Source organism: Platalea leucorodia (assembly GCF_965183815.1).
Source record: "Platalea leucorodia genome assembly, chromosome: 4".
In the NCBI taxonomy this organism is placed as follows: Eukaryota; Metazoa; Chordata; class Aves; order Pelecaniformes; family Threskiornithidae; genus Platalea; species Platalea leucorodia.
Genome location: NC_138826.1, coordinates 58,589,478 through 58,615,818, shown reverse-complemented (window position 1 = coordinate 58,615,818; position 26,341 = coordinate 58,589,478). Strand labels below are relative to the sequence as shown.

The 26,341-nt window shown below is 44.4% G+C and overlaps 3 protein-coding genes across 5 annotated transcripts; all 3 read left to right on the top strand.

The window, feature by feature from the left end:
• The first annotated feature begins 97 nt into the window (after positions 1-97).
• Positions 98-8,822, top strand: PEX26 (peroxisomal biogenesis factor 26). 3 transcript variants are annotated; one of them, XR_014227820.1, is made up of 7 exons: positions 98-333; positions 1,009-1,149; positions 1,537-1,850; positions 2,594-2,740; positions 3,483-4,347; positions 7,123-7,217; positions 8,737-8,790. XR_014227820.1 is itself a non-coding variant. In XM_082308122.1 (5 exons), the coding sequence occupies exons 1-5, from the start codon at positions 167-169 to the stop codon at positions 3,584-3,586; spliced, it is 873 nt and encodes a 290-aa protein (XP_082164248.1). In that variant the 5' UTR covers positions 98-166; the 3' UTR covers positions 3,587-6,438. The 3 variants fall into 3 exon arrangements, 1 of the variants encoding a protein (XP_082164248.1); XR_014227819.1 differs by lacking the exon at positions 7,123-7,217 and having other exon boundaries at positions 8,737-8,822; XM_082308122.1 differs by lacking the exons at positions 7,123-7,217; positions 8,737-8,790 and having other exon boundaries at positions 3,483-6,438.
• Positions 6,721-11,059, top strand: LOC309589716 (tubulin alpha-8 chain-like; the record flags this gene model as incomplete). Its single annotated transcript, XM_082310193.1, is given in 7 exon segments — positions 6,721-6,951; positions 8,737-8,952; positions 9,344-10,024; positions 10,769-10,791; positions 10,793-10,835; positions 10,841-10,972; positions 10,976-11,059. Coding segments are annotated over 7 exon segments (1,410 nt in total).
• Positions 11,060-13,819: 2,760 nt separating this feature from the next.
• On the top strand, positions 13,820-23,356 carry LOC309589715 (tubulin alpha-8 chain; the record flags this gene model as incomplete). The annotated part of the gene is made up of 5 exons (XM_082310192.1): positions 13,820-13,969; positions 19,922-20,144; positions 20,856-21,004; positions 21,566-22,246; positions 23,062-23,356. 5 exons carry the CDS (start codon positions 13,820-13,822, stop codon positions 23,347-23,349), a joined length of 1,491 nt encoding a protein of 496 aa, XP_082166318.1. The 3' UTR covers positions 23,350-23,356.
• Between the last annotated feature and the right edge of the window lie 2,985 nt (positions 23,357-26,341).

Sequence of the window (26,341 nt, the reverse complement as noted above, 5' to 3'; positions counted from 1 at the left end):
GGGGAGGCCGCGCTGCTGCCGCTGCCCGCCCGAGCGGAGCGGAGCCCCGCGGGGGGCGGCGGCGGCGCTGGAGCCGGAGCCGGGCGGGCGGCGGGCGGCGGGGCGCGGTGAGGGCGGCGGCGGCAGCAGCAGTCGCAGCCCTCCCGCCAGCCCTCCCGCCGCCGCCATGAGGAGCGAGGCCCTGGCCTGGCCCGCGGTCTCGGCCCAGGCGGCCTCGCTGCTGGAGGAGGCGGCGGACCTGCTGGTGCTGCACCGGGACTTCGCCGCCGCCGTGGAGAGGTGCGAGGCGGGCTGCGACAGCCTGGGCCCCGGCCCCGGCCCCGGCCCCGAGAGGTGCGAGCGGGCGCCGGGCGTGCGGAGCGGGGACGGGGCGGGCTGGGAAGCGGCTCGGTGTGGCGTCAGCCTCAGGCGGGCTTCTGCCGGCAGGCCGTGTCTGCCCTGTGGGCCGTTTCACTGTTTGAGCAGAGGGCTCGGGGGGCTTGATAAACTGTGGGTTTTTTGGCGGGGGGGTAGGAACCCCTTAGGTTCGCATATAAATATCATCTGTATGAATGGCACTAACGGCGATGGTCCTTGCTGTGGTTTTGCTTCGCTCTTTCTTGGTTGTCTAAATTAATGGAGGGTGGCGCTTGTTGCTGACAAGCGAGTTAGTAACGCTGGAAAACCCGGCTGGGCTTGGGCCGCTGTTCGATGAGGGCCTGGCTCTGCGTGCGTGCTGCTGCGGGGGAGGCCGTGCGTGGGCGGGGGAGGCCGTGCGTGGGCGGGGGAGGCCGTGCGTGGGCGGGGGAGGCGAGCTGTGCCTCGCAGCCTTCCCCGCCTGCCCCGCAGAGGCAGGCTCCCCTCGGGGGGCTGAATTTGCCTTTCCGTCGGGGGTGAGGAGAGGGAAGGGAGGGGAAGCCGCCGCCAGAGAACGGCAGGGTACCCGGGCTGGGCTGCAGCTCCCCGGGCGGGATGCAAGGGGAAACGCGGTCCGAAGCAGCGCTTATTTAGGTGTCTCTTCATTACCAGTTCTGCAGAAGTGAAATGCTCCCTTTGTGTTGTGGGGATTCAGGCGCTGGCTGAGATGAACCGGTGGAGAGAAGTTCTGTCTTGGGTCCTGCAGTATTACCATGTCCCCGAACATCTGCCTCCAAAAGTTCTGGAGCTGTGGTGAGTTTCTGTCTGTGGCTGTCGGATACACAGGGCTTGCGTTAGGTTTAATATCAGGCCAGACTTGAATATTGTGTGATGTTTTCACTTTGAGCAGTATAAGTGAAGATGAAAGCGGAACCTGGGACGGGCCTGTTCTCGACTGGTGTGTGCTGGAGCATGCCTGCAGGCCAGCAGATTGCTTTGCGGTGACAATGTACAAAAGAGGTGATGCTGAGAAAGTAACATCAGTGGCTGCACCTACTGTCCGCCTCGAAATCTCTCTGTGTTTTAAGCGTAGACCCTGATACATGCCTTCATGATAGCTGCTTGTGGGTAGTAACTGTCCGTGATCTCAACTTTTACAAAGAGTTAGTGTTTTCTAATACTTTTTTCCTTCTGTTTCAGTATCCTGTTATACAGCAAAGTGAGAGAGCCCCAAGTGATGCTGGAGGTTGGCAGTAGCTGGCTGAGAGACCAAACCAATAAGAGCCTCCCTGAGTACGGTTCATTGCTGGAGCTCTATCTGCTGCATGTGTTGCTTCCACTTGGCCGGTTTGAGGGGGCAGAAGAGCTTGTACGCGGCTGTGATGTTTTTGACAGCGAGCAGCAGCTAGCATTTCTTGGGACCATTTGTGAAAGCCGATGTCAGTGGACTCAACGGGAAGAGATGCACTTGGCTGCTGAAGAGCAGCAAGACGCAGCAACAGAAAGTGTTTTGGGTAGGCTTTCCCTCTGTTGTTTGTGCTCCTCTTCTTTATAATTTTATTTCAAGTTAGTTGGTCCCTTACTAACAAAGGGTAGTAAGAATTGACTATGCATTAAGAATATTGTCATGACAAACCAGCCATGAGGGAGTCCTGCTGTGTCTCTCAGCCATGAGGAAGTCCTGCTCTGTATCACAGAAGGAAATGGAAGACTTAGTGATCCATTTGCTGACAATTACAAAGCATATTTAGTCTCTGCCGATGTCAAGAGATGAGAATTATTTTACAGGTTCAAAAGAACTTCAGAATAATTTTTTTTTTTTTTTTTAAAAGGTACAAAAGGGAAACTAAAACCACCTAGCAGTCCTTTAAGGGTACATTTTGTTGGCTCTGTGTACTCTCTGCTTTGTCTCCATTTACAGTCGAGCCTGTGTAGAACAATGCATGTCTGGCTTTTGAAGTACTGCTTCTCCTCCAGAACTGTAAATCACTTGATGTTATCTCCCAGGAGAGAAGCTGGTGCTACTGTGGTATCAAATCATATTATACTAAAGCAGATGCCTTAAAAAAAGGTATAATGAATTGTATTACAAAATTGTACTGTTTCTCTGTTTCCTATTATAAAGAAAACCCAACTCTCATGCAATCAAACTAAGAACAGTCTTACCGTAGTGTCTTAGTTTCATATTATCTGTATCTACGTGATTACTTTTTTCACTTTACTTTGCCCTAACAGCCTTTATGTTCTTATATTGTAGGTGCTCTGTCCCAAAAGCTCTTGACCATGTTGACATTGCTACGCAGAGCACTGAGGTCCATGTCCAGCCACTTCTATTTACTTCCTTACAAAAAGATGCTCTTGGCTACTTTTCTGCTGTACCTGGTGGTGGTGAGATTAGACCCAGGTACAGTATGAAGATTTCCAATTTTTTAAATTCCGTTACAGAGAAGAACATAGTTGCTTTTAATAGATCTGGTCTGTGTAAGTGTCTCATCTTTGGGAGGCACAAAAACTGGGTGACAAGGAACTTACTATTAGGCTTGTTTCTAATGTTGCCACTTGCAATTCGTGGAGAAAGATGTAGCTCTACAAAAGCCAGTTTTCTGAAAACAGTTGTTCCATCCTCATCTCTTTCCAACAGACAAGGTACAGAGTGTGAGAGGCAGGCTGAGCTGTCCTAGACTCAGCCTCTGCCTCGGTCCACTTGATGTGCTACAAGGTGAATGTCTTCTGGAGGAGTGATGGCCTGACAGGCTGTCCTGTCAGGAAAGCAGAGTTGCCCAGGGCAGCAATGTAGGAATGCATTTGATCTGCTTATGCTGGAGTTGCACTGGTGCTGGCTGCTGCTGTCGCTGAAGAACGGGCTGGGCGTGGAGGGGATGGGGTGAGTGTTTCCCCTTCTGCTGTGTGACAGGAGCTCCGTAGCTATTCTGTAGATAGCCCATTGGAAAATACTGAAGGCGGCTTGCTAGGGATGGGAGCAGTGCCCTGAGTGAAGGCCCAAGTACTGAACTGAACAGAAGGAAGTAAGACAACTAGGTTTTGATTAACTCTAGTTGGGATTAGCTCTTTCTTAATATGTTTAGTGTGTCTTAGTTTTACCTTCTATAATGAAAGGCTCTTCTGCTTTTTGTTTTGTTCTGCAGCTTCTCCCACATCACTGCCATTCATTTACAAACTGGTCCAGCTCTTCCGACAGGCTTGGGCAGCTGTATTTTCTCCAATCCATAGGCGTCCAATTCAAGACTAAGTGTCTTCTGTCACAGAATGCATTTTTCTCTGCTGCCGTAAAAGTTTCAGCTTGTCTTGAGGATGTTATCAGGGCCTTCAAGGACTGTTGAAATCAGTGTCCTAATTGAGATGACCACCTGTGAACTTCTGTGTGGTGATGCCTTCATTTCTTCAGCCAGGGAATGGTGGTGTATGAATTTTGAAGCCATGCCAAGTATTCCTGACATTTTGCTTGGCTCTACAGCACCGTTCTGTCCAAGACCAGGGTAAAGCCACCCCTTCCGTAATCTACAACTGAATAAGGATCCTCCTTTTCAAACCCTTTGCTTTGGATGTAGCTCTTGAGTGAGGGATGTGTAGCCAGTTATGAACTATGGAAGCAGGTTTCATCCTTGCAAATGCTGGACAGTTCTCTGAACAAGTGAAATAGTGTTCCTGGAGGCATGACTGTAAAAGGCAACGAAGTACCAATAATTAAGGGAATATTCTGTTTTGACTGAAGACATCTGAGAAGCCCAGTTCCTGCAGCATGGGATTTAGGACAAGCATGTGGAAGAAAAACGCTGGAGAAAGTGAAGCCTACTGCATTTTGAAAGCCATGGTTTCTCTTGTGACTGATGCCTCTTTATACAGGCGCTCTTGATTTTAGTCATATTTAAGCCAGAAAGCTAAGTTGGTGAGCCACAAAGACTATTGTGCTGCACCTACTCTTCTTAAATGCAAAGTACAGCACTTCGTGCTTGCCTGATGCATAGTAATTCTTAGGAGCACGTGGTGGTGGTAAGGAAATAGACTTATTTTTTTTAAGCTATATTCTATATTATTGTCTAGTTGAACAACTGAAGTTGTTGCATTGTTTTACTCTTTCCCTACCTCTTGCTTTGTTTATGTTGATGTCAAAAAATCTCCCTATGTCTAGAATTGCCCCCTCTGCCCCCAGTATCTGAAGTCCTGGGTTACATGGAAGCCATTTAGCAATGCTTTATCATTCAGAATAAAAGTTTATTAACAGGTAGAAAGAGATACTTCTCTGAGATCCCAAAACCTTCCCCAGATCTGTGGCAAGAAAATTATTACCTTTGCAGAAGATCTGTCACCAGACCAACCCCATTTCCGACCACTTTGGGGAGAAATTGGAGGTTTAGGGTAGAACATTCATTTCTTCTCCATCCATCCACCTATCATCGATTGACAAAGGGTAAATTCCAAAGGAGAGAGCACTGACCTACTTAAATACTGCTTTCGCTGGAGCAAACTGTTGTGTGCTGGAGAGGACAAGTTAAAGGCAAGCAGCCTTTGTGACAAACAAGTAGCCCGCCATCCCAGCATCTGAGCCAAAAGGGTGCAGGCTGATTGATGTCAGCCCAAACTACAAAATCTTGAACAAAGCAGCCTTTTTGGTGGGCAAATTCTATCCCACACACCAAACCTGTGAAAAGTAGCCAATATAGATCCCAGTGTGGTGTCTTACAGCAGTGGTCCCCTTCAGGGTGTTCCTTTGTCTCTAGCAATAGCCATACACTGCGGTGGTGGCTTTTTCTGTTTTCTTCCCATGGATAGCAGCCTGTTGGTGCCTTCAGACTGTGTGCGATCTGTTGCTTTGCTATCTACTGGGACACTTTGAAAACAGTCTGCATCTTCACTGCTAAAAATAGTTCTCTGTCTATTTCTTCTTGAATTATCCCAATAGAGAAATACTCCAATATTAGTGTCAGATAAACTAGGGCAGGTCATTCATGAATGCAGTAATGGCCTTGCCTAGTTGTCTCAAGAGTAAAAACCAAAACAATCCCATATCCCTCCCAAAGTTTTTGTCTCCCTTAGGACTTTACACCAGGATAAGTACCACATAATGCTTCACCATATTAGAAAGTTATTTCTTATGTACTCTGCACACATAGGGAAGAGCTGCTCTTGATATTGCTAGATGGTTCTTGTAATCCAACTGTAAGTGTAGTTACAACTCTGCAACCAACAGTTGATGGGGAAACCAGGTAGAATAAAACACAGAAGCTCTGTCTGGAGTTGAGCTCTTTCAAGAAATGACTAGGTTGTGTCTACTGGCCCCCTACTTTGCAAGGCCTCCCTTTAAGTCCTTTGTAAGCCAGTTAATGAAATAGCAAACTTCACTCTGAAGTCAGGCCAAATTCCCACCAAATTTACTGTTGAGGTAACAACCGTGTTTTGCTCTAGTTTTCTATTAACGTTTTTAGTTAGATGGCAGAGATGCAATTCTGGAGGTTGGGACCAGTGGTCTGAGCAGGCCATACATTATGTTTAGAATGCTGTTAAATGTCATAGCCACTCATTTACCAGGACTTTAACATTCAACTTGATTTTAAGTGTAGGTTGGTAACCTTCACTTTTTTGAGTACTACTGATTTTGCATTTGTATTGTATTTAATTCATCATGAGAGGGCAAGAAGGCAGAAACAAGGTATTGAGGTTTTTTTTTTTGCAATTAACACTAAAATGGCAATATTTAATTTTCACAATAAAGTGACTACTGATTTACCTCTTTGTAGAGTTGCTTATTTGTGCTGTGATTAAGCATATGAAAACATTTGCGTTTAATGTATTGATACTCTACAGTTTTCAAATAATATCTGGAAATGTTTCACTACATGTCCTCATTGTACAGGCATATTTGATTTAACTAGAGGACTTGTTCAGTGTGAATCTGACAAGATCTAATCAACTGATGATGTTGGTAGGGTATAAGTCTGCATTTTCATAGGACTTCAGAGAGGAGTAATTGCTTTCTGTGAAAGATCCAGCATATTTTTTTTTCTAATATGTAAGCGTCTCTGTGTACCTTGGGATGGCCAAGACCAGTACTACCAAGAATAAAGTACCTGGTATTTATCTTTAGCTGTGTTTTTCTCTGCACTCTCATTATATCACGGAGGGAAAAGACATAGCCACGGGGATCCTACTGTTTAAGCCTCGTCAGAGAGAATGTGTGCGTGTGCCATGTGTATGTGAACTTTCTGCTAGTAACTCCAGATACTAGATCAAATTATAGTTCTGCTTTTTTGTTTCGCCATCTTCTTGCTAGATGCAAAAAACTTGTATTGGCCCATATTGTAGGCAGCTGAAAGGCTGAAGAGCAGTTTTCTATAATCAGATGAAAAGAGGTCACAAAGATAATGAATGCCTGGCAGAAAGACAAGGTTTGGTGCCATAGCACCAGGAGACAAGAAGATAATCCCGTGTACCTTGTCCACAGATGATCAAATAGTCAAGCAGAATTCCTTGCAGTTCAACCTGTTCCCCAGCTTTCAATCAGTGGAACTCAGGCAACTTAACTCCGTGTCCACCATTCATCTACAGTCGCCTTTGTCAGAAAGACGGTGTTTAAAAATGATGCCACCTTTTGAAAGTGTAAATGAAGAAATTCCAAAATGGTTCATAAACTTTTAAATGAGTTATCAGTAGCGCATTCACCAGCTGTTAGAGTTTTAAGGAAAGAAACCAGTTATTTGTGAAGATGGTCTGTATGTATTAAAATTTGGGTTACTAGTACCAGTTGTAATTTTTTTTTTTTTAAACAAGGTTTATCTTGGAGAATTAACTGGGAGGACTTGCTTAAGAACAGACTTTAGGGCTGGGTCCTGTACATGGGTGCAAGCAGGCTGCTGGTGTAACAGGTGAGCGGGTGGAAGGGGATGGTCGCCTGAGAGAGGTTATAACCTCTCCTGCCTACACTGCGGGGCCCCTGCCAGCGAGGTGTGGGTGCCCTGCCACCTTGCACCAGGCGGCTTATACAACGGTAGAAACATCAGTGACCAAAGCTGCTGCTACCAATCAAGACAGGAAGCACGCAGGAGAAACCGTGGTAAGAAAAGAATCAGATTATTTTATGAGGTAATGAGCAATGAGTTTGGCTGCCTGTTTCCCCCTACTCTGGTCAAGATTTGAGTGAAGGTGGGAAGGTTGAAGTGACTTTTTTTGCTTCATCTTGGGAGCAATAAACGTTGCTCACAGTGTACAAGCAAACTGTTGTATTAGCTTCTTGGTAAATAAATTTAGAGTCCAATATGTACAGCTACATTTGTGTTAATAAATTTATTATAAGGGAAGTCATATGCAGAAAAAGAAGGATGGGCTTGGAACTTATTTTTCCTTTTTGGGTAGAAGCTACTCCGGACATACTTTGAATACACTATGTTTAACCCTGTATTAATGGCCTTTTCCTACTAGCTTCCTAATTAAAATTAAGAGCAAAGAAATGTGGACATTTCCCTAGATACTCCATAAGACTGGATGGGAATCATCCGCCAAAAGACTGATATTCAAATATTCCATGTCCAACAAGAGTGGTTTTTGAGAGAATCCTTTAAATTCACAGTACTTGGGAGTCTGCATAGCAATCTACAGAAGGAGACATACTTTTTCTTTTAGAATATGATACTATATTTTGTGTTTCAGATTTCTGTTACTAAACTGTGTGCATGACATAGTACTAAACACTTTAGAAACTGGTTATTGACTGAACAGTTATGATTACAGAAGTGTATGTATGAGAAGGATTTCTCAGGAGATTAACTTAGTCGTCTTGAGTACCAAGTTAACTCTTCACATGTTAAATTGAATTAAAAGTACCCAGAGAATAGGCTGAAACAATCAGTGGTTGAAATTAATTAAGGTACTAAACGCACTTTAATTCTAGTTCCTTTAATTTCTACAAACCTGTTTTCCACCTGTCCAACACACATGTTCAACAGAAGGCTGAGAGGTCAGAAGATGCTTCATTCCCTTTGCTTTATCTATATATCAATAAGGCAGCATAGCTGTGTCTTGTCCCGGATAACTGGACTTGGCTCACATTCCTTAGCTGGGACCTACTGTTGTTTATTTTGTGTACCTATACACAGTTTTTCTATCTCTATGGACTAAGGTGCACTTACACATAGATCCTGTGTACTGTACAGCATGTGTAGGCATGGCTGCAAATCTCTAGCTGTTGTGATTATTGTTTCTTTCTCCACACAGCAAAATATTTTTCTTCCTATTTGTAAATAAGTGTCAGAATATTTTCCATTAATTCCAGTCTTGTGGAAAATTTTGTAATCATTTGTTGATTTGGTGTTTCAGGTAAGATCAGCTTTCAGACCTTTACGATATTCACTGGTTCTTCTCACCATTTCCCTTGTCCTCCCCTTTCAGTGTGAGTGCGTCTCCGTTCACATCGGCCAAGCCGGAGTTCGAATCGGCACTGCATGTTGGGAACTCTTCTGTCTGGAGCACGGCAGTCAGCCAAATGGCACCTTCATTGACCAACTCGGCAATGATGATTCTTTTGCCACATTCTTTAGAGAGACAAGCTCTAGAAAATACGTGCCCTGGGCTATTATGGTGGACTTGGAGCAAACTAATAGGTCAGCATAGAACTAATCTTGGAGAGCAGAAATGAATTAACTCTTCACATACGTATTTTTTTGACAGTGGCTCTCATTTTGCTTTTACTATTGTCATTGGCTCAGAACAGAGGAATGCAGATCTCAGATGTCCCATCTTAGTTTTCATATGAATGGATGACTTAAATGGAAAACCTCAAGTATTGCTATAGCATTATTATTGTAAGAAAAAAAATCAATATCGCTCTATTGATACTCAAGCCTGAGATTTACAGGGGAAAACAGACAATGAAAATTTTCTGGGAAAATTGCTGACTTTTGTGCTGTGCACTGGGTGTGGGTGTTGCTGTCTCTTTTTGAGGGTGTAATTTAAAGATATGTTCACTTATTCTTTCACTTTCTCTTTTGCTTTCTAGACTGATGCCTGTTCTGGGCTGCAAGGATTCCTGATCTTCCACAGCTTTGGCGGGGGTACCGGCTCTGGCTTTACCTCCTTACTGATGGAACGCCTCTCCGTGGATTATGGAAAGAAGTCCAAACTGGAGTTTGCCATCTACCCAGCCCCTCAGGTCTCCACCGCTGTGGTGGAGCCCTACAATTCCATCCTGACCACGCACACCACCCTCGAGCACTCGGACTGCGCCTTCATGGTGGATAACGAGGCCATCTACGACATCTGCCGCCGAAACCTGGACATCGAGCGCCCCACTTACACTAACCTCAACCGCCTCATCAGCCAGATCGTCTCCTCCATCACCGCCTCCCTGCGCTTCGATGGTGCCCTCAACGTGGATCTGACGGAGTTCCAGACAAACCTGGTGCCCTACCCGCGCATCCACTTCCCCTTAGTGACCTACGCCCCCATCATCTCCTCTGACAGAGCCTATCACGAGCAGCTCTCGGTGGCTGAAATCACCAGCTCCTGCTTTGAGCCCAGCAACCAGATGGTGAAGTGTGACCCAAGGCATGGGAAGTACATGGCCTGCTGCATGCTCTACCGCGGCGACGTAGTTCCCAAGGACGTCAACGTAGCAATTGCTGCCATCAAGACCAAGAGAACGATCCAGTTTGTCGACTGGTGTCCAACAGGCTTCAAGGTGAGTACGGCTGCCATCAGCTTCTCTTCGATGTTTAAAGGGCAAGTCCAGTCTAGTGGAAAACTTGTATTTAAAGTTTTATATCATCTTGCACGTTTTCCACTTGTGAGATGAATGAACATGAGAGAGATGCGTGTGTCTAAAATGCGCCTCTTTCTCCTTTGGACATCCAATTGACACAGACTACTAAATATTTAAATAAATGGAAGCATATACAGTATTTCTATTTTCAGTAACAGAATGTCAACCCTATAAGATTTTAAACTTAAAGAAATTGCATTTTAGAAGAATGATCAAGGTAAGGTTTATACTCTGAAGACACTGAGACACTTGAGAGTGTTCCTTCATGAGATTTAAAAAAACAAACCAACGAAACAAAAAAAAACCCTGAAGTTATCAATAATATATTGTTGTCAAGTGAAACATTCCTACAACATCTCCGCAAAGAGAGATTTTTTTCATCGTTCCCAATTTTTACATGCATACTGACATATTTTTAGAAGTTCCTCTTCATTTAGAGTCCAGTGCTGGTTCGTCTCCCCTTTTTTTTTTTCCCTTGAGTGAGGGTAAGGAATTGACTTGTGCACAAAAAAGTAGCTTGAATGACATTAGACTTAACACTGATGTGATTTGGCCTTTCCCCCCACCAATGGTTTTACAATTTTCTTACCCTGTTTATTGTCTAATTTTGTCCCTTTTCTCATAACTCTTATTATTCCTACATCTTTTCTATGTTATTTGCAGGTTGGGATCAACTATCAGCCTCCTAGTTACACCAGGGGGAGACCTAGCCCAGGTTGAGCGAGCAGTCTGCAGCTGAGCAACACCACAGCTATTGCAGATGCCGGGGCAAGGCTTGACCACAAGTGTGATCTGATGTACGCCAAGAGAGCTTTTGTGCGCTGGTATGTGGGTGAAGGCATGGAGGAAGGAGAATTCGCAGAGGCTTGAGAGGACCTGGCTGCCCTGGAGAAAGACTATGAAGAAGTGGGAACTGACTCATTCAAAAAAGAAAAAGAGGGAGAGGAATCTTAAAATCCACTCTGCCCTTTTCTCTGCATAGTATTGTCTCTGTGTCTGTTTTTTTCATGCGGCTGCATTTCTGCTTGTCTCACACACACCAAGTCCATTGCCATCTTAGTAGACTTTAAACAGCATGAGTTCTCCACTATGAGATCACAAGACAGTAATTGCAGGATATATGACCAGCTAATCATTAGTCATTTTGCCTCAGAGGGTGACAGGCTTCATATTTTTTGCTAATATATCCTGAAAGGATCTCTGTCACCTATACTGTCATTTATTCAATACAAAGATACAGTCATGTAGCTGTAATATTATTTGCGGAACTCTTGCTTCAAAACGTCCCACATATTTGCTATGGACACGTAAGGAGAAGTTACCTACAGTGCTCAGTCTTTATTTCATACAAATTTGAAACATAATGTTTGTAAAGCCGTAAGATGCAGTGAGAACTCTGTTGGTGCCAAGAACATACAGGTTGTCCTAATGCCCTTGCTTCTACAGAATCCACAGTGCGGGGTGGCTAGAAGCTGTGATTTTGCCAGCTGCCGTGAGCAGGGGCACAATTCAGGTACTTTTAGCTTCAGCAGGAGTTTAGAGGACACTATGCTTGTGCAGCGACTGTGTAACAATCATAACTGGATTGGTCTGGAGGCGCAAGTATGCTGACAGTTCCGTTGTAACTGCCAAATGAACAACATCTGTAACAGAGGTAAGGGCCTTAAAATGACCAGCTTGTGGCATGCAGGACAGAAGCATTACCAGCTCCATCAGACTGAGTGACATCACAATAAATCAGAACCATGACAAAAAAATGCGTGTGCTAGGTATAGGGTGGGATGTCTAAGAACACCAGCTACGACTTCACAGCTTAAGGCTTCTTAAGGTATATTTTTGTATATTACCATTGTTTTAGGACTTTAGAACAATATATTATTAAGAAGGCAAGCAGGCAGCTGGCCAGCCATGGCCTGAGGTTAAACTGATGGGATAACGAGAGAAACTGTTGGATGTTGCAGATAACGGAACAGGAGAAGTGGCTGGCCAATCCTAACCTGTGTCTAAAGTAATGAGGTAATGGCAGGAGAAGCTACCGGGCATTACGTATAGTGAAAGGGGAGTTTGGGGGACCCCCACCTTGAGTGTAAGATACCAAGTTACCAAATAAAGGTGTAAAATAAGCAGAACAGGGCCACTGGTGAAAAAGTAGTGTGTGTGTATGTGTCTGTTTAGGAGGAGAAGGAAGCAGGAGAAAGGTAACAGAAGGTAAAGAAAATGGTGTCCATTTGGGGGTACTTCTCAAGCAGCCCTGTGCTTGAACAACGCCTGCAGCAAGGCAATAAGCCTGTTGTGCCGACCTTGCCATGTGCATCTGACTTGCGTATGAGCTCATGGTTATCTGGAAGGTTTCCCTTAACGCTGATGAAGGGGAGACACCCTGGAGACCAAATACATTCTACTGTTATTTTAATGCTGGATTTACTATTGATCTTCCATAAATTTCTTTTAAAAATAATCCATGTTTTCACTGAAACATATACTCACGGCATACGACTCCAGCGGGGCTACAGAAATGCATTATGTTTTGCCCAAACTGTTGAGGAGCATTGTCCCCTTTCTAGTAACTCTGTTTGTATTAGGTCATAAAGAAAAGCAGGCACATCCAGAAACATCGCTGATGTAGCTGGTCTTTTTATCTGCAAAATGAATTGCTGATCTTTGTATTAGAAACTATAATTCTGAACTTGCTATATTAGGGGAGATAATTCTGCAAGTCTGGATCTAATTCTATAATTTTTAACATACATGGAGAAATTTTGTATATGACAATTCTTACCAAAAAGGAGATAACTCTTTTGAAACTGTATCTCACCACGTACTTAATTTTACTTTATTTAAAAGTAATTTTAAAAATACATAGCAGAGTTCTCTGTTTCAGGGATAATGCCTGAAAGCCAGTATTTTATCAATATAGCAGTTTTATGTGGGTACTGAAATACTAGCCTTTGGGATTTCAGAAATAGCTGAAATGAGATGCTGTCAGTTCTCCCAGTAGGTGGCAACAGAATGACAGAATACGTTCTGTAGAACTACGGTTCTACAGGGGACACAGGGAAGCATTTACATCTTCACCTAAAATAAGAAGGTACTATGATGTGTGGGAAATGCAAAGACTTTCACACACCAAATTAAAAGTGAGAGAGGTTTTTGTATGATCACCAAAGAACTTCTTAGGAAGGCACTGTTTTGTAAGATGGCACATTACTGTTCTAAAATTATCCACAATTCTGCCACTATTGGTGAGTCACTTAAGTAACCGATCTGTAGGAAGTGATGTGCATCTGGTAGAGGAGATAAAGAAGTTAACTGTCCTTCATTTGCCTGTTGATGTATTTCGATCTCTAGTCAGAACAGAACAGATAGATGACAGAATTTAATGGTTCTCTTGGCCTAAGATCTGGTGCACAGTACTTCTAAGCTCTAGATTATTCAAAAATGCTATTTTCAGGGATGTGTCTATTTTTAAATAGAGAAAAAGGGTTTAGGTTTTGTATGACTATGTTAAGGGTTGTTTTTTTTTTAAATCCCTCTAAGAGGCTGATTTTGATAGTATCATAAACAATTGGAGATAATAACTCAACTCCTCCGCTCTGTTGTGTTGCTCTGGAGGGCGCCTATGGCACAGCACCCAGTCCACGTGCACAAGAGAAGCTCTCTGAGAATGTCCAGACCACCCCAGTTGCATGCAGGCTGTGCATCACCCCGAGGAGCATGGGCTATTCACACGCCTTCTGGCAGTACCAGCAAAGCCACTCTAGCACTCATGCCAAATTCGCTTATTTGCACACCTCAGGACTCCATGGCAGAACTTTTTATAATCAGCCCTATTTAGCTCTCGTCATCATCTACCAGTGTCGCAAGGTAAAAGCTGAAGTGGGCAGGCCTCGACCAGGTCACTGGGCTATCAATCAACCCTCCCCACGCAGGGCATGTCTCAAGCCTGTTTTATGCCGGACAGAGAGGTTGAGTGACTGCCCTTACAAACTCACCCTCTGCCCACACAGGTTGAATGCCAGCATCGAGCAAGATGGTTTTCTTTCCAAGAATCCCAGCCCAGGCTGTATCTGCCTCATGTCTCTACGGAGTAGAGCCTAGAGGCCAACTCCGGAGTCAACAAAACTCACGGGTACCTGGGAGCACGGTCCCACCCTCTAAATCTAGGCTGAGGGTTTTCTGCCTAAGCACTCTGCAACACAGGTGGACAGAGCAACGTAAGGAAACCTCATGAAAAACAGTATGCCCAAGTCTTCCTCAGGGCTTTTACGTCTGTGTCTGGCCATCACCCCAGACCAGCACGTACTTCCAGCGCTTGAGTTCATTGGCTATCATCTCAAGGCAGAGCAGGTCAACCACTGTCTTTGGCGTACAGCAGGTCTGCAGTGGTCTCTTTCTTAGCTATGTGTCTGTGAGAAAGGTAAAACCAGTAACCTGGGTCATCCCTAGGCTCTTCAAGCTCAATTGGTTGCAGAGAGAAGGGGCGTAGCCATTGCGTTCCCACCAGCCAGGGACGCTGCTCAAGACTGTCACTCCCTGCTCCCTGGAAGTTTTTGACTGGTGAGGCATGACCCAGACTCTGTTCAGTGTGGCAACCCAACATTGGTGAGTCTAGGGGTCCTGGGACAGTTGAGTTTGAGTGGGGTGGAGAGAGGAATGACTAACACTGACTCCCAGAGGTGCTCTCGCTGCCTATTTCAGAAGAGAGGAGGGGGGCAATGGAAGAGCAGAGAAAATGCAGCAATGGACTAAGTTGCAAATAATTTAGTAATTCAGAGAGCTCTTTCAGGTTTTGCAGCTGCTAGATCTGACATGTTGACTCAAAGAGTGCCTAAGAGGATTTGGGTGGTGGACTGCTCAATGTATTTGCTGTGAGACGTTTTTCTGAGGTGATTCTCTGCACAGAGCTCTACATCTGGTGGAGCCATGAGCTTTAACATTTCAGATTGCCTGTAACACTGGAGCTTGGCTGGAATGTTACCAGTTCCACTGGAGGAAGAACACTAGAACAACCTATTCCTCAGCCTCAAAGCAATGATCCCATGGTTTTCTGGAGAAGTGTGGGACTCAGATACCTTAAACAAAGCAGGAGACAGAAATTATCGCGGGAATTCTTCCTCTGTAAAAAATATTTGTAGCTTTTCCTAGACAAAATCAAAGAGTAGTGATTTGCAGGTTTATGTAAAGATAAGCAAAATGAAGACTATGGCAAAGTAAATATGAGTTTATAAAAAACGGTATGAACCTGTTAAAATGTAGGCATTAGTTAAAGGAGAAGATCCTTAGATGCTGGTTGCCAACAGTGGCAGAACAGTCTATTAATACAATCATGTCAAAGTAGACTAACCTCAAATTTAGGAATTGTGTATTTAAATTTCTACTGATTAAATATCATAATAAACATTATGTTTCTAAAGTCCGGGGACACATAATACTCAGATTCAAGCAATTAAGGGTGCTTTCCTCTTTGTTATGTAGGACTTGCAAACATGGGGATTTCTCCACTGAGAGAAGCTCCTGCTTTCCAAAGCTGAGCTAGTGCAGAAGGAGCAAACAATAAGATGGTGGAGGCAACTGCCCTAATTTGGTGTGAGAATGTTTGCGTGATGCCTCCAGCTATTTCCTGCAATAAGCACTGCAATGAGAATCAAATTTCTTTCTGTGTTTGGACAGACAAGTTAGGCTCTGTACTGAATACTGCCCCATACTGCTGACAGCCCGGATGACTGTACACAGAAAGAGAAGCAATAGAAGAAAACTGAAACATTAATAGAGAGGCAGCCGGAGTAAGGACAGAAAGAAGTCAGGCCAGCATTTGAGAGCCCTGGTAGACAACACTTCAGAATGGTAATTATATTTACTTTCCAGTTTTCTATTTTTGGTATTTCTTCTATTCTTCTCCTTTTCATTAATTTGCTTTCTTATACCCTCTTGGTCTTCTGTATTGGAATTTAGGAGTGATTTTCGTCTATAGATGTACGTGCTGGCAGAACAGGGAATTGGGATGGCATGTGCCTTGTAGGTGATATACATGGATAATACTCAGGTGTTAGAAAGTATAGTGTACGGCGTGTTACATGGCCACGCTTAGATTTAATAAGCACACCAAACCAGGCGTGACTAAATTTGAAATCTGGGGTATATGTGAGCCCTGCCTGTCCGACTGAATTTGCATACGCGGGGTGGCGGGGAGGGCGGGAGGCAGCGATGCCATGGGCGAAACTGCGGAGTCCGTGACCTATTCCCCACCGCGCCGTGACACTGAAGCGCAGCAGCAGGTGCCGGGTGCTGGGCCCAGGCTGCCTCCCGCCCTGCAGCCCAGAGCGGGCTCCTGCAAAGACCTGCCACCCCTGATCCGAGAGGGAAGGAAGCACCCCTGGAGACACCATGGTAAGGGGGGATGTGGGAACACCAGTCCTATGGGGACCCCGAGGACCGTGGGCGAGGGAAGGCAGGGGCATCTGCCATGGTCATCAGTGGTTTGGGCCACAAAACCCTGATCCCACGCACCGATTACCACCTAGGAGGATGGGAAAGGAGTGGCAGAAAATCTCACTGGAGCTGTAAGGCATGCTGAAGCAAAGTTTTCTTCAAAGGGTCTCTAATTAGTGGAATTACAAGATAAATTAGATCTGGAGTCTTAGCTTTTTAGTACTCTCTGTTGTGACTATATTTTCTCAATACACATTCATTTCCATATCAGATAATATTTTTTTAGAAATAAAACAAAAAAGTTACTTACCTTTGTGTCTGTTTTAAATTAATGTGGCCCCAGTGGCCGTACTATTCATAGCTATACAGTGTATATATGCGTATTTCTGGAGTGCATGAATGTTTTTATATGTGTATGCATTTAAGTATGTAAAAAAGGCCCTTCATTATTAAGATTTGGGGGTTTACTATAAAGTTGTAGAAATCTCTCAAAACCTCTTAGAATGTGAAAAATCCATTCACCTTGTACTCCAATTTATGTCTAGCACTGAGTCTTATTTTGGTGCAGAGAACTACGTTATTTTCTGCCAGTACAGCTCCAGGTCCAAAATGAGAGCGCTCATTTTGCAGGCAAGATAAGATACACACTTTCACAGGCTCCCCATGCCTTAAGGCAGACCTAGGGTAGTAAGTATGTGTCAGGAATAGCTGGGAATATCTGGAAGACTGAAGTCTGCCTTTGTACAGTAAATACTTAAGCTAGGTAGTAATCTGTTTTTTTTAATAGAATCAAAGCTGTCCCAGGCTTAGTTTCACAAAGGATGTGTTCCTTTCTACTGTCTCTTGGTAAATAAAAGGTCAGGTCTACAGTTTGTAAGACAGGTCCTGGTACATTAGTGATGGGATGTGAAACATGAGTTTGGAGTAAGCTCCAAATTTAAATACCACGTAGAGATCAGTTTACTCTGCCTGTGACTGAAGAAGGCCCACTCTCTTCCCTATTAAAAGTCTGATATCTATTTTAAAGCTGTTTACCATGCAAAATTAGAAATCTCTTTGTTATTGCCTTCTCTCCTTGTCAGAATATTTCCAAATTACTGCTGGGGTAGGAGAAGACGGGAGTCGAAGGCAGGAGTCGCGGCAAGAGGCCTGGCTCAAAAGGCAGGGTTGAGATACTGCCTCAAACCAGCGCAGCTGACAGATCGGTCTAAAAGGAAAGGAACCGGTTCTGCAGTCTTCAACTATAGTCCTATACTAAGCTTTACAATATTAACTTTCTAAGGCAACATTCACTAGTTGCATCTGTGAAGAAACAGACTAATTCCTCTACTGATCTGAGGAACAGAGCAAAGCACCTCTTTAGGTTGCAAGTATTGCTTGACTTGTAATTGTAGTTTTGCTCTAAAAGATATTCTTTTAAAAAGTCACCTGTCCTCATTGCTGTGTTTAAAAGGAAAAAGCTTTTTTTTTTTTTTTCTTTTCTTGCTGCCAGGCTTACAGATTCACACCGGGATTTAAAAGAAAAGCAGGAGCCTGTCCTGTGCAAAATCAGCCTTAATTGAATTCTCTAAGCCCAAATATGCCTTCAGTGTCTCCTGAGTAATCCTCCAGATTGCAACTCCACTGCAACATACCGTCACTCAAATAACTCAGATATACTTTTGCACAACTCAATTGAGAAAAACAGGGTTGTGCAAGTACATTTGAGAGCACGTTACACACACTGCTGCTATGCGTTTGCAGAGTCAGCAACTTACAAATGAGTACTGAATAGAAATAATATATGTCATTGAATGAAATATTTCAATTGGCTTTCCATATTCATTTGAACTTCTGAGGATGACTAACTGGGGCAGTGGTGACTTCTAAAATTCCACTTGCTTCTGAAAAAATATCTTTAGTTGTGTTTCTAAAATGTCAATATATGTCAATTGTGAAGAAAACACTGCTCCAGAGATGCTGCTGGTCACACATTCTGCCTGAGGATTTAGTTTTTGGGGAAGATGCATTTCACTTGCAGGTCATAGGATGATTTTGCAGGGTAAGCAGTTACAGAACTTTAAAAAAAAGTTAACTGGCCAAATCTGATCTTAAGTCATTGTATATCTCAAATTAGATATTACTGAATAAAAATAAGCAAGGACCATTCGCTGGCCTTTACACCAGGTAGCATGGCCTGCTTCATATTTAGGCATCTGAATTCTCTTTCCCTCTCCTCAGCAAGGCAGTGGTCAGTGAGCTGCTCACTGGAAACCATTCTTGACCATGAGTTGTATTCCGGATGGCGCTCAAGCGTTGTCTGGAAAAGTATGAACTGGCGTAAGCCAAAACTGTGCCAGGGAGTGTGCTAATTATCAGTCAGCACAGGTGATCACAGGCCAGTGTTCAGTACTATGACGTGACTCTTTCTTACTCCCTAGTATAGCCAGGGCCATTGAGATCACAAAGACAGAGCTCAGAAGACTATAATTACAATTGCTCCAAAGCAGAAACTGAAGCAGAAAAACTCCACGTGTCTGAAACCGCTCTCTCCTTAGAAAACTGCCTTTCACTACACCCGGTGTCGTAATCGTCTGGACTGACTCAGAAGCATCTGCTTTATAATTCTGTTTCTGAACTTGCCAAATCCAGCACCAGGCCCTTCATACTCCTGTACTCCAAGTGTAAAGGATTTTGGAGCAATTGGCACCTGCCTGGTTTAGCCTGGTGTTACGTACATAGTTTTCTTTTCATTGAAGTCCCTGGCTACCACAGGAACTATGCTCAAAATTACGCAGATAAACACGCTATATTGCAATGACACCGCCTGAATGCACAGTGGACCTGCAATGTAAAATTCATAGCTGCTCAGGAGCTTGAAGGAACATTCGTTTCAACCGACAGAATCTGAAATAATTTCCTGAGGTGAATATTGCTTAAAGCAGTTCTTCCAAGTTTCCACTCTAGCCTGCTATGAGAGGGTAAAAGGATCAAAAGACATCACCTGTCTTGGGTTACATAAGGTTGAAGGATACCACATGGCTGTGTCAGGTTCCAGCCAGGAGTAAAAATAAACTAAACTGGGATGTGCTCCTCAGCAGAGCCAATCCGTAGGAGGAAAGGTGGGTTTTGTGTAACTGAAATTACATTTCTTTCCTGCCTGTTTTCATGTACCCCTGTATTACAGCACAAAGATCTCAATTTTTTGAAGAACTGTCCCAGTATCTGGTGTGTATATGTACAGCCTCATTGTGGTCACGGGGTTGAACAACCAAATGAAATGCTGACAGCGACAATTCACCATTTTTTTTTTGGAAAAGCAATACACTGGGGAGAAGTAACCATTAGGAATAAGGAGGACTAATGTGCAGTGTGTTTTCTAACCCTGTCTCTGTTCTCTCCCCTTAGCGTGAGTGCATCTCTATCCATGTTGGCCAGGCGGGAGTACAGATAGGAAATGCATGCTGGGAACTCTTCTGCCTAGAGCATGGCATTCAGCCAGATGGCACCTTCAAGGATCTGCACGATAAACTCAACTATGATGACTCTTTTACCACATTTTTCAATGAAACACTCACTGGGAAGCATGTGCCACGAGCTGTAATGGTGGACTTGGAACCAACTGTAGTAGGTCAGTATAGAAATAAACCTGGAAAATGGAGAAGAACTTACTCTTCCTAATATCACCACGGTGTGCCACCAGTCTCCGCTGGTACAAAGCAGCACACCCTTTGGATCTTGGTCTACCACTAGGCAGCATAAAATTAATTTTCTTGTGACACAGAATGCTAGATTCTGTCAAGACTCAATTATCTCCATAAGTGTTACAAACATAGGAACAGCAGAATCCTCAGCAGTTTAATAGCTAGTCCACATGGTTTGTATGACTTCTCTTTGCACAAACATTTAACTTTGGGGTTTGTTTATCGTGACATTTTTGCCATTCAAATTCTGCTTTTCTCCGATTTGGATCCAAAGTGGGAGCCTGACAGTTTCCCTCCAGGAATAGATGGATTTCTAAAAACTGGGGCAGCTGGGGGAACATGATTTTTTTCACGCTTTTTTTCTGGTGACTTGTCCTCTTATCGGTACAGGCTGTACAACTGACAAGTTCTTCAGAAGATAACAACTTCTGTGGCTGGATACAAGTCACAACATAAATCAAGCGAATGCAACAACTTAAAAATGCTTAGGAAACAGTTTTCCCTTCTCCATCAGCATCTGTTTTTTGCGGCCATGACCTCCAGTGACTGAAAGCTTGCATCAATGCCAACAGGAACCAGAACTTGTGGGCACTGGAGCACAGCTATGCAGCTTCTCACAATTTCTCTTTCTTGTTCAGATGAAATGCGGGCTGGCACCTTCCGGGAACTTTTTCATCCAGAACAGCTGATCACTGGAAAGGAAGATGCAGCTAATAACTATGCCCGTGGCCACTACACCATTGGCAAAGAAAGCATTGATATGGTGCTTGATCGTGTCCGTAAGCTGGTAAGTCCCAGTAGTTTTGAAACAGCAGTTTGGATTCTGCAGAAGAAAGAAGTGCAGAACAGGTAGCTTGTTAACTACAGATGAGACCAATGGTTCAGAAACGAGATTGCAAGACATACAGAGGCATCGTTACCAGCCCAAGAGAGAGAAGCCCAGTAGTTCACTTCCCAGCTGTATGCCTTCAGATAGTCTTAAAAAGCGGTTCTGAATATGTAATTCTTCATTATTAGCACAGCCCTGGAGCACCAATACTGATATAGAAGGGTGGGTTAGGCAGTTCTACATTGCTCGTTTCAGCTAGACTAAATAAAAGAAGTGTGAAGTTCAGAGAGAGAAGCTCCACAGGTAAGAGTCCAATTTTAATGTTGTAAGTCGAGCCAGTGATGGAAGCAAAGAATAGGATTATCAGCAGCCCTTTCTCAAGAAAACCTGACATGAAAGCTATGCTGTGTATTGCTGATGACTGCTTTCACCTTCAGCTCAGAACAAGCTCACATAGTAGATGAAGACTTTTCATTCTTCTTCAGCCCCCATTCTTTCACTTTCTCTTTTGCTTTCTAGACTGATGCCTGTTCTGGGCTGCAAGGATTCCTGATCTTCCACAGCTTTGGCGGGGGTACCGGCTCTGGCTTTACCTCCTTACTGATGGAACGCCTCTCCGTGGATTATGGAAAGAAGTCCAAACTGGAGTTTGCCATCTACCCAGCCCCTCAGGTCTCCACCGCTGTGGTGGAGCCCTACAATTCCATCCTGACCACGCACACCACCCTCGAGCACTCGGACTGCGCCTTCATGGTGGATAACGAGGCCATCTACGACATCTGCCGCCGAAACCTGGACATCGAGCGCCCCACTTACACTAACCTCAACCGCCTCATCAGCCAGATCGTCTCCTCCATCACCGCCTCCCTGCGCTTCGACGGTGCCCTCAACGTGGATCTGACGGAGTTCCAGACAAACCTGGTGCCCTACCCGCGCATCCACTTCCCCTTAGTGACCTACGCCCCCATCATCTCCTCTGACAGAGCCTATCACGAGCAGCTCTCGGTGGCTGAAATCACCAGCTCCTGCTTTGAGCCCAGCAACCAGATGGTGAAGTGTGACCCAAGGCATGGGAAGTACATGGCCTGCTGCATGCTCTACCGCGGCGACGTAGTTCCCAAGGACGTCAACGTAGCAATTGCTGCCATCAAGACCAAGAGAACGATCCAGTTTGTCGACTGGTGTCCAACAGGCTTCAAGGTGAGTACGGCTGCCATCAACTTCTCTTCGATGTTTAAAGGGCAAGTCCAGTCTAGTGGAAAACTTGTATTTAAAGTTTTATATCTTGCACGTTTTCCACTTGTGAGATGAATGAACATAAGGATGAGTGTGTCTAAAATGCGCCCTTTCTCCTTTGGACATCCCATTGACACAGACTATTAAATATTTACACAAGTGGAAATCTGAAGTGTATATGAGTTAAAATCTAAAGCAGTATTCATTTCAGACGTGAATTTTGAAAAAGTCAGTGAGTGTTCCCTCTAAAGCATCATCTAAAACTAAGGAAATACCAAAACCAGTAGAATTAATAAAGGAAATGCTGATATTACAGAATCTGTCAGTTAACACCCTCATGCAGAAGTATTATACAGCCTCTCCCCACTGGCTACATAGCAGTGTTGGGAAACATAATTTCAATAATAATACAGACATTAGCCGTGGAAAAACATTCGTCATACAAATAGCTGGTTTAAGAATGAAAACTTTTAACTAGGAACCAACTTTCTGTATTAGTTTCTATAGAGCATCTTGGTGACACTGTATGTTCAGTGTTGAGTAGCTGTTACGAAAGCTATGAAGTTGCCAGTGTACATTAAACAGAAGAATAATACAGACACTAAAATGACCATATATCATAGTTTATGACATTATTTTTTATGGCATTTGCCATCTGGTAGTTTTGATAGTGGCACCACTCTACCCCAGCACCTGTAACTTTGCTCACTTTTTTTCAGCTCTTTGACTGCTTTCTGCTCTTGCCTTTTTACAATCTTCTCTCATATTCCTGTTTTCAGGTTGGGATCAACTATCAGCCTCCTACCGTAGTTCCTGGCGGAGACCTAGCCCAAGTTCAGCGAGCAGTCTGCATGCTGAGCAACACCACAGCTATTGCAGAGGCTTGGGCAAGGCTCGACCACAAGTTTGATCTGATGTACGCCAAGAGAGCTTTTGTGCACTGGTATGTGGGTGAAGGCATGGAGGAGGGAGAATTCGCAGAGGCCCGAGAGGACCTGGCTGCCCTGGAGAAAGACTATGAAGAAGTGGGAACTGACTCATTTGAAGACGAAAATGATGGGGAGTAATTTAAAAATACACTTTGTTCCTAGTGAGCATAGAATTGTCTCTGTATCACTCTATTGCACATGTCTACCACTAGGTCACCTTTTTTGTATATAATATAGAGAAATTTAGGAGGGGTCATATAGAGACATCTTTTATTCCATAAATCACAGGTAAATTGTCCCGTAAGATACGATAAGTTGTAGTAATGCCCCACCACTCCCAGCAATGCAAACAGATTTGCTCTTCTTCCTTGCACATTTAATGTAAGCCTCTTCAAGCTCTAATACACATGCTAAAACCACTACAATTCAATATATGCGAGTTTATAATGGAGCACAGTGAATCAGTAGCATTTTCAAAGTTCTAATTTGACATACCTTCACCTTTTGCTTGTTGGCATGTCAAAAAATAATGACCATGGAAAAATGGGTCCTCTGCTCTGTGCTTTATTATCCTTTCATTGACCTCCAGCTGACTGACCTAAAAGGGACATTTCACTCTTCTCTGAAACACCATTTCTGATAAAGTGAATACTTTCTTCAGAAATGTTAAAGCAGTGCAATTTTTCCACATTTGGGGGATAAAAATCTGTGTTGTGAAAACAAGTACCCCTTTTGCTTGGGTAGAGCTGCAGCAGGCATAAGAATTTTTTTCTGCGTCCCTGTGAAACACTTTAAATGAGAAAATTCTCTCCTTTTTTAAAAAAAAACAACTTTTTTTTTGCGTCATCCCTACTGAAAACATTTCAGTATTCCTTACTCTACCTGAATGGTTCTTCCTCTGCAAGAAGCAAGCTCTGCTTTATCCAGCAGACCACTGTGCCATCTGTGGCAATCTTTAGTGCACCATGTGAAAGTGAGCCTGCAATATAGGCATTTGAATGTTCACTCAAAGATAATTCAAAGTAGTGATCAAAGATCTCAGATTTAGAGGACTGACATCTTGCTAGGCAATGACAATTTTTCTTGACTAGGAAACCCCTCAGCCACTTTTTATCTAGGTCTATGTCCCTGATGGGATGCCCCCATGAGTGCTGAGGCAGCTGGCAGATGTCATTGCAAGGCCACTCTTGATAATCTTTGATTGATCATGGTGATTGGGAGAAGTGCCCAAAGACTGGAGGAAAGCAAATGTCACTCCTACCTTCAAAAAGGGCAAGAAGGAGGACCCAGGGAACTACAGGCTGGTCAGCCTCACCTTGATCCCTGGGATGGTGATGGAGCAGCTAATCCTGGAAACCATTTCCAGGCACATGAACAACAAGAAAATCATCAGGAGTACTCAGAAGGGATTCACCAACGGGAAGTCATCCTTGACCAACTTGATAACATTCTATCATGAAACAACTGGCCTGGTAGACAAGGGGATAGCAGTGGATATTGTCTACCTAGGCTTGAATAAGGCTTTCAACACTGTTTCCCATAAGATCCTCATAGAGCAGCTGTTGAAGTACGGGCTGGATGAGCAGACAGTGAAGTGGACTGAAAACTGGATGAATGGCAGAGCCCAGAGGGTGGTGATCAGTGGCACAAAGTCTAGCTGGAGGCCATTAACTAGCGGTGTACCCTAGAGTTAATACTGGATCCAGTCCTGTTAAACACCTTCATTAATGATCTGGGTGATGGGGAAGAGTGTATCCTCAGCAAGTTTGCAGATGACATGAAACTGGGAGGAGTGGGTGATACACCGGAGAGTTGTGCTGCCATCCAGAGGGACCCCAACAGGCTGGAGAAACAGGCTGACAGGAACCTCATGAAGTTCAACAAGGGGAAGCTCAAAGTCCTGCACCTGGGGAGGAACAACTGCATACACCAATATATGCTGGGGGCCACCCAGCTGGAAAGCAGCTTTGCAAAAAAGGACCTGGGGATCCTGGTGGAAACCAAGTTGAACATGAGCCAGCCATGTGCCCTTGCTACAAAGAAGGTGAATGGTATCCTGGGCTGCATTAGGCAAAGTAGATCATAGAATATCTCGAGTTGGAAGGGACCCACAAGGATCAAGTCCAACTCCTTGCTCCTCACGGGACTACCTAAAACTAAATCATATGACTAAGAGCATCATCCAGATGCCCCTTGAACTCTGACAGGCTTGGTGCCGTGACCACTTCCCTGGGGAGCCTGTTCGAGTGACCCACCACCCTCTCAGTGAAGAACCTTTTCCTAATGTCCAGTCTGAACTTCCTCTGACGTAGCTTCATTCCGTTCCTTTGTGTCCTATCGCTGGTCACCAGAGAGAGGAGGTCAGCACCTCCCCCTCCACTGCCCCCCTTGAGGAAGCTGTAGACTGCGATGAAGTCACCCCTCAGCCTTCTCTTCTCCAAGCTGAGCAAACAAAGTGACCTCAGCCACTCCTCCTAAGTCTTGCCATCAGGGACCTTTCACCATCGTGGTCGCCCTCCTCTGGACACAGTCTGATAGTTTGATGTCCTTCTTATATTGAGGCGCCCAAAACTGCACACAGTACTCGAGGTGGGGCCGCACCACTGCAGTGAGAGTGGAACAATCACCTCCCTCGACTGGCTAGCTATGCTGTGCTTAGGGAGGTCAAGGCAGGTTCCACTCTGCTCAGCACTGGTGAGGCCACACCTGGAGTACTGTGTCCAGTTCTGGACTCCTCAGTACAAGAGAGCCATGGAGATACTGGACAGAGTCCAGCAAAGGGCCACAAATATGATTAAGGGTCTGAAGCATCTCTCCCATGAGGAAAGGCTGAGAGAGCTGGGACTGTTCAGCCTGCAGAAGAGAAGGCCAAGGGGGATCTTATTAATGTATATAAATACCTGGAGGGAGGATGTAAAGAAGATGGAGCCAGGCTCCTTTCAGTGGTGCCCAGTGACAGGACAAGAGGCAATGGGCATAAAATGAAACAGAGGAAGGTCTGTCTGAACATCTGGAAACACTTTTCTACTTTGAGGGTGACTGAGCACCGGCACAGGTTGCTTATGGAGTCTTCCTCCTTGGAGATATTCAAAAGCCACCTGGATATGGTCCTGGGAAAGTGGCTCTAGGT

Excerpts from the sequence above, each read along its gene's own strand:
- PEX26 (XM_082308122.1), top strand. The coding sequence starts at position 167 with ATGAGGAGCGAGGCCCTGGCCTGGCCCGCGGTCTCGGCCCAGGCGGCC. Across the intron at positions 334-1,008 it reads CCCGGCCCCGGCCCCGAGAG|TTCTGCAGAAGTGAAATGCT; the intron begins GTGCGAGCGGGC and ends CTTCATTACCAG. Across the intron at positions 1,150-1,536 it reads CCAAAAGTTCTGGAGCTGTG|TATCCTGTTATACAGCAAAG; the intron begins GTGAGTTTCTGT and ends CTTCTGTTTCAG.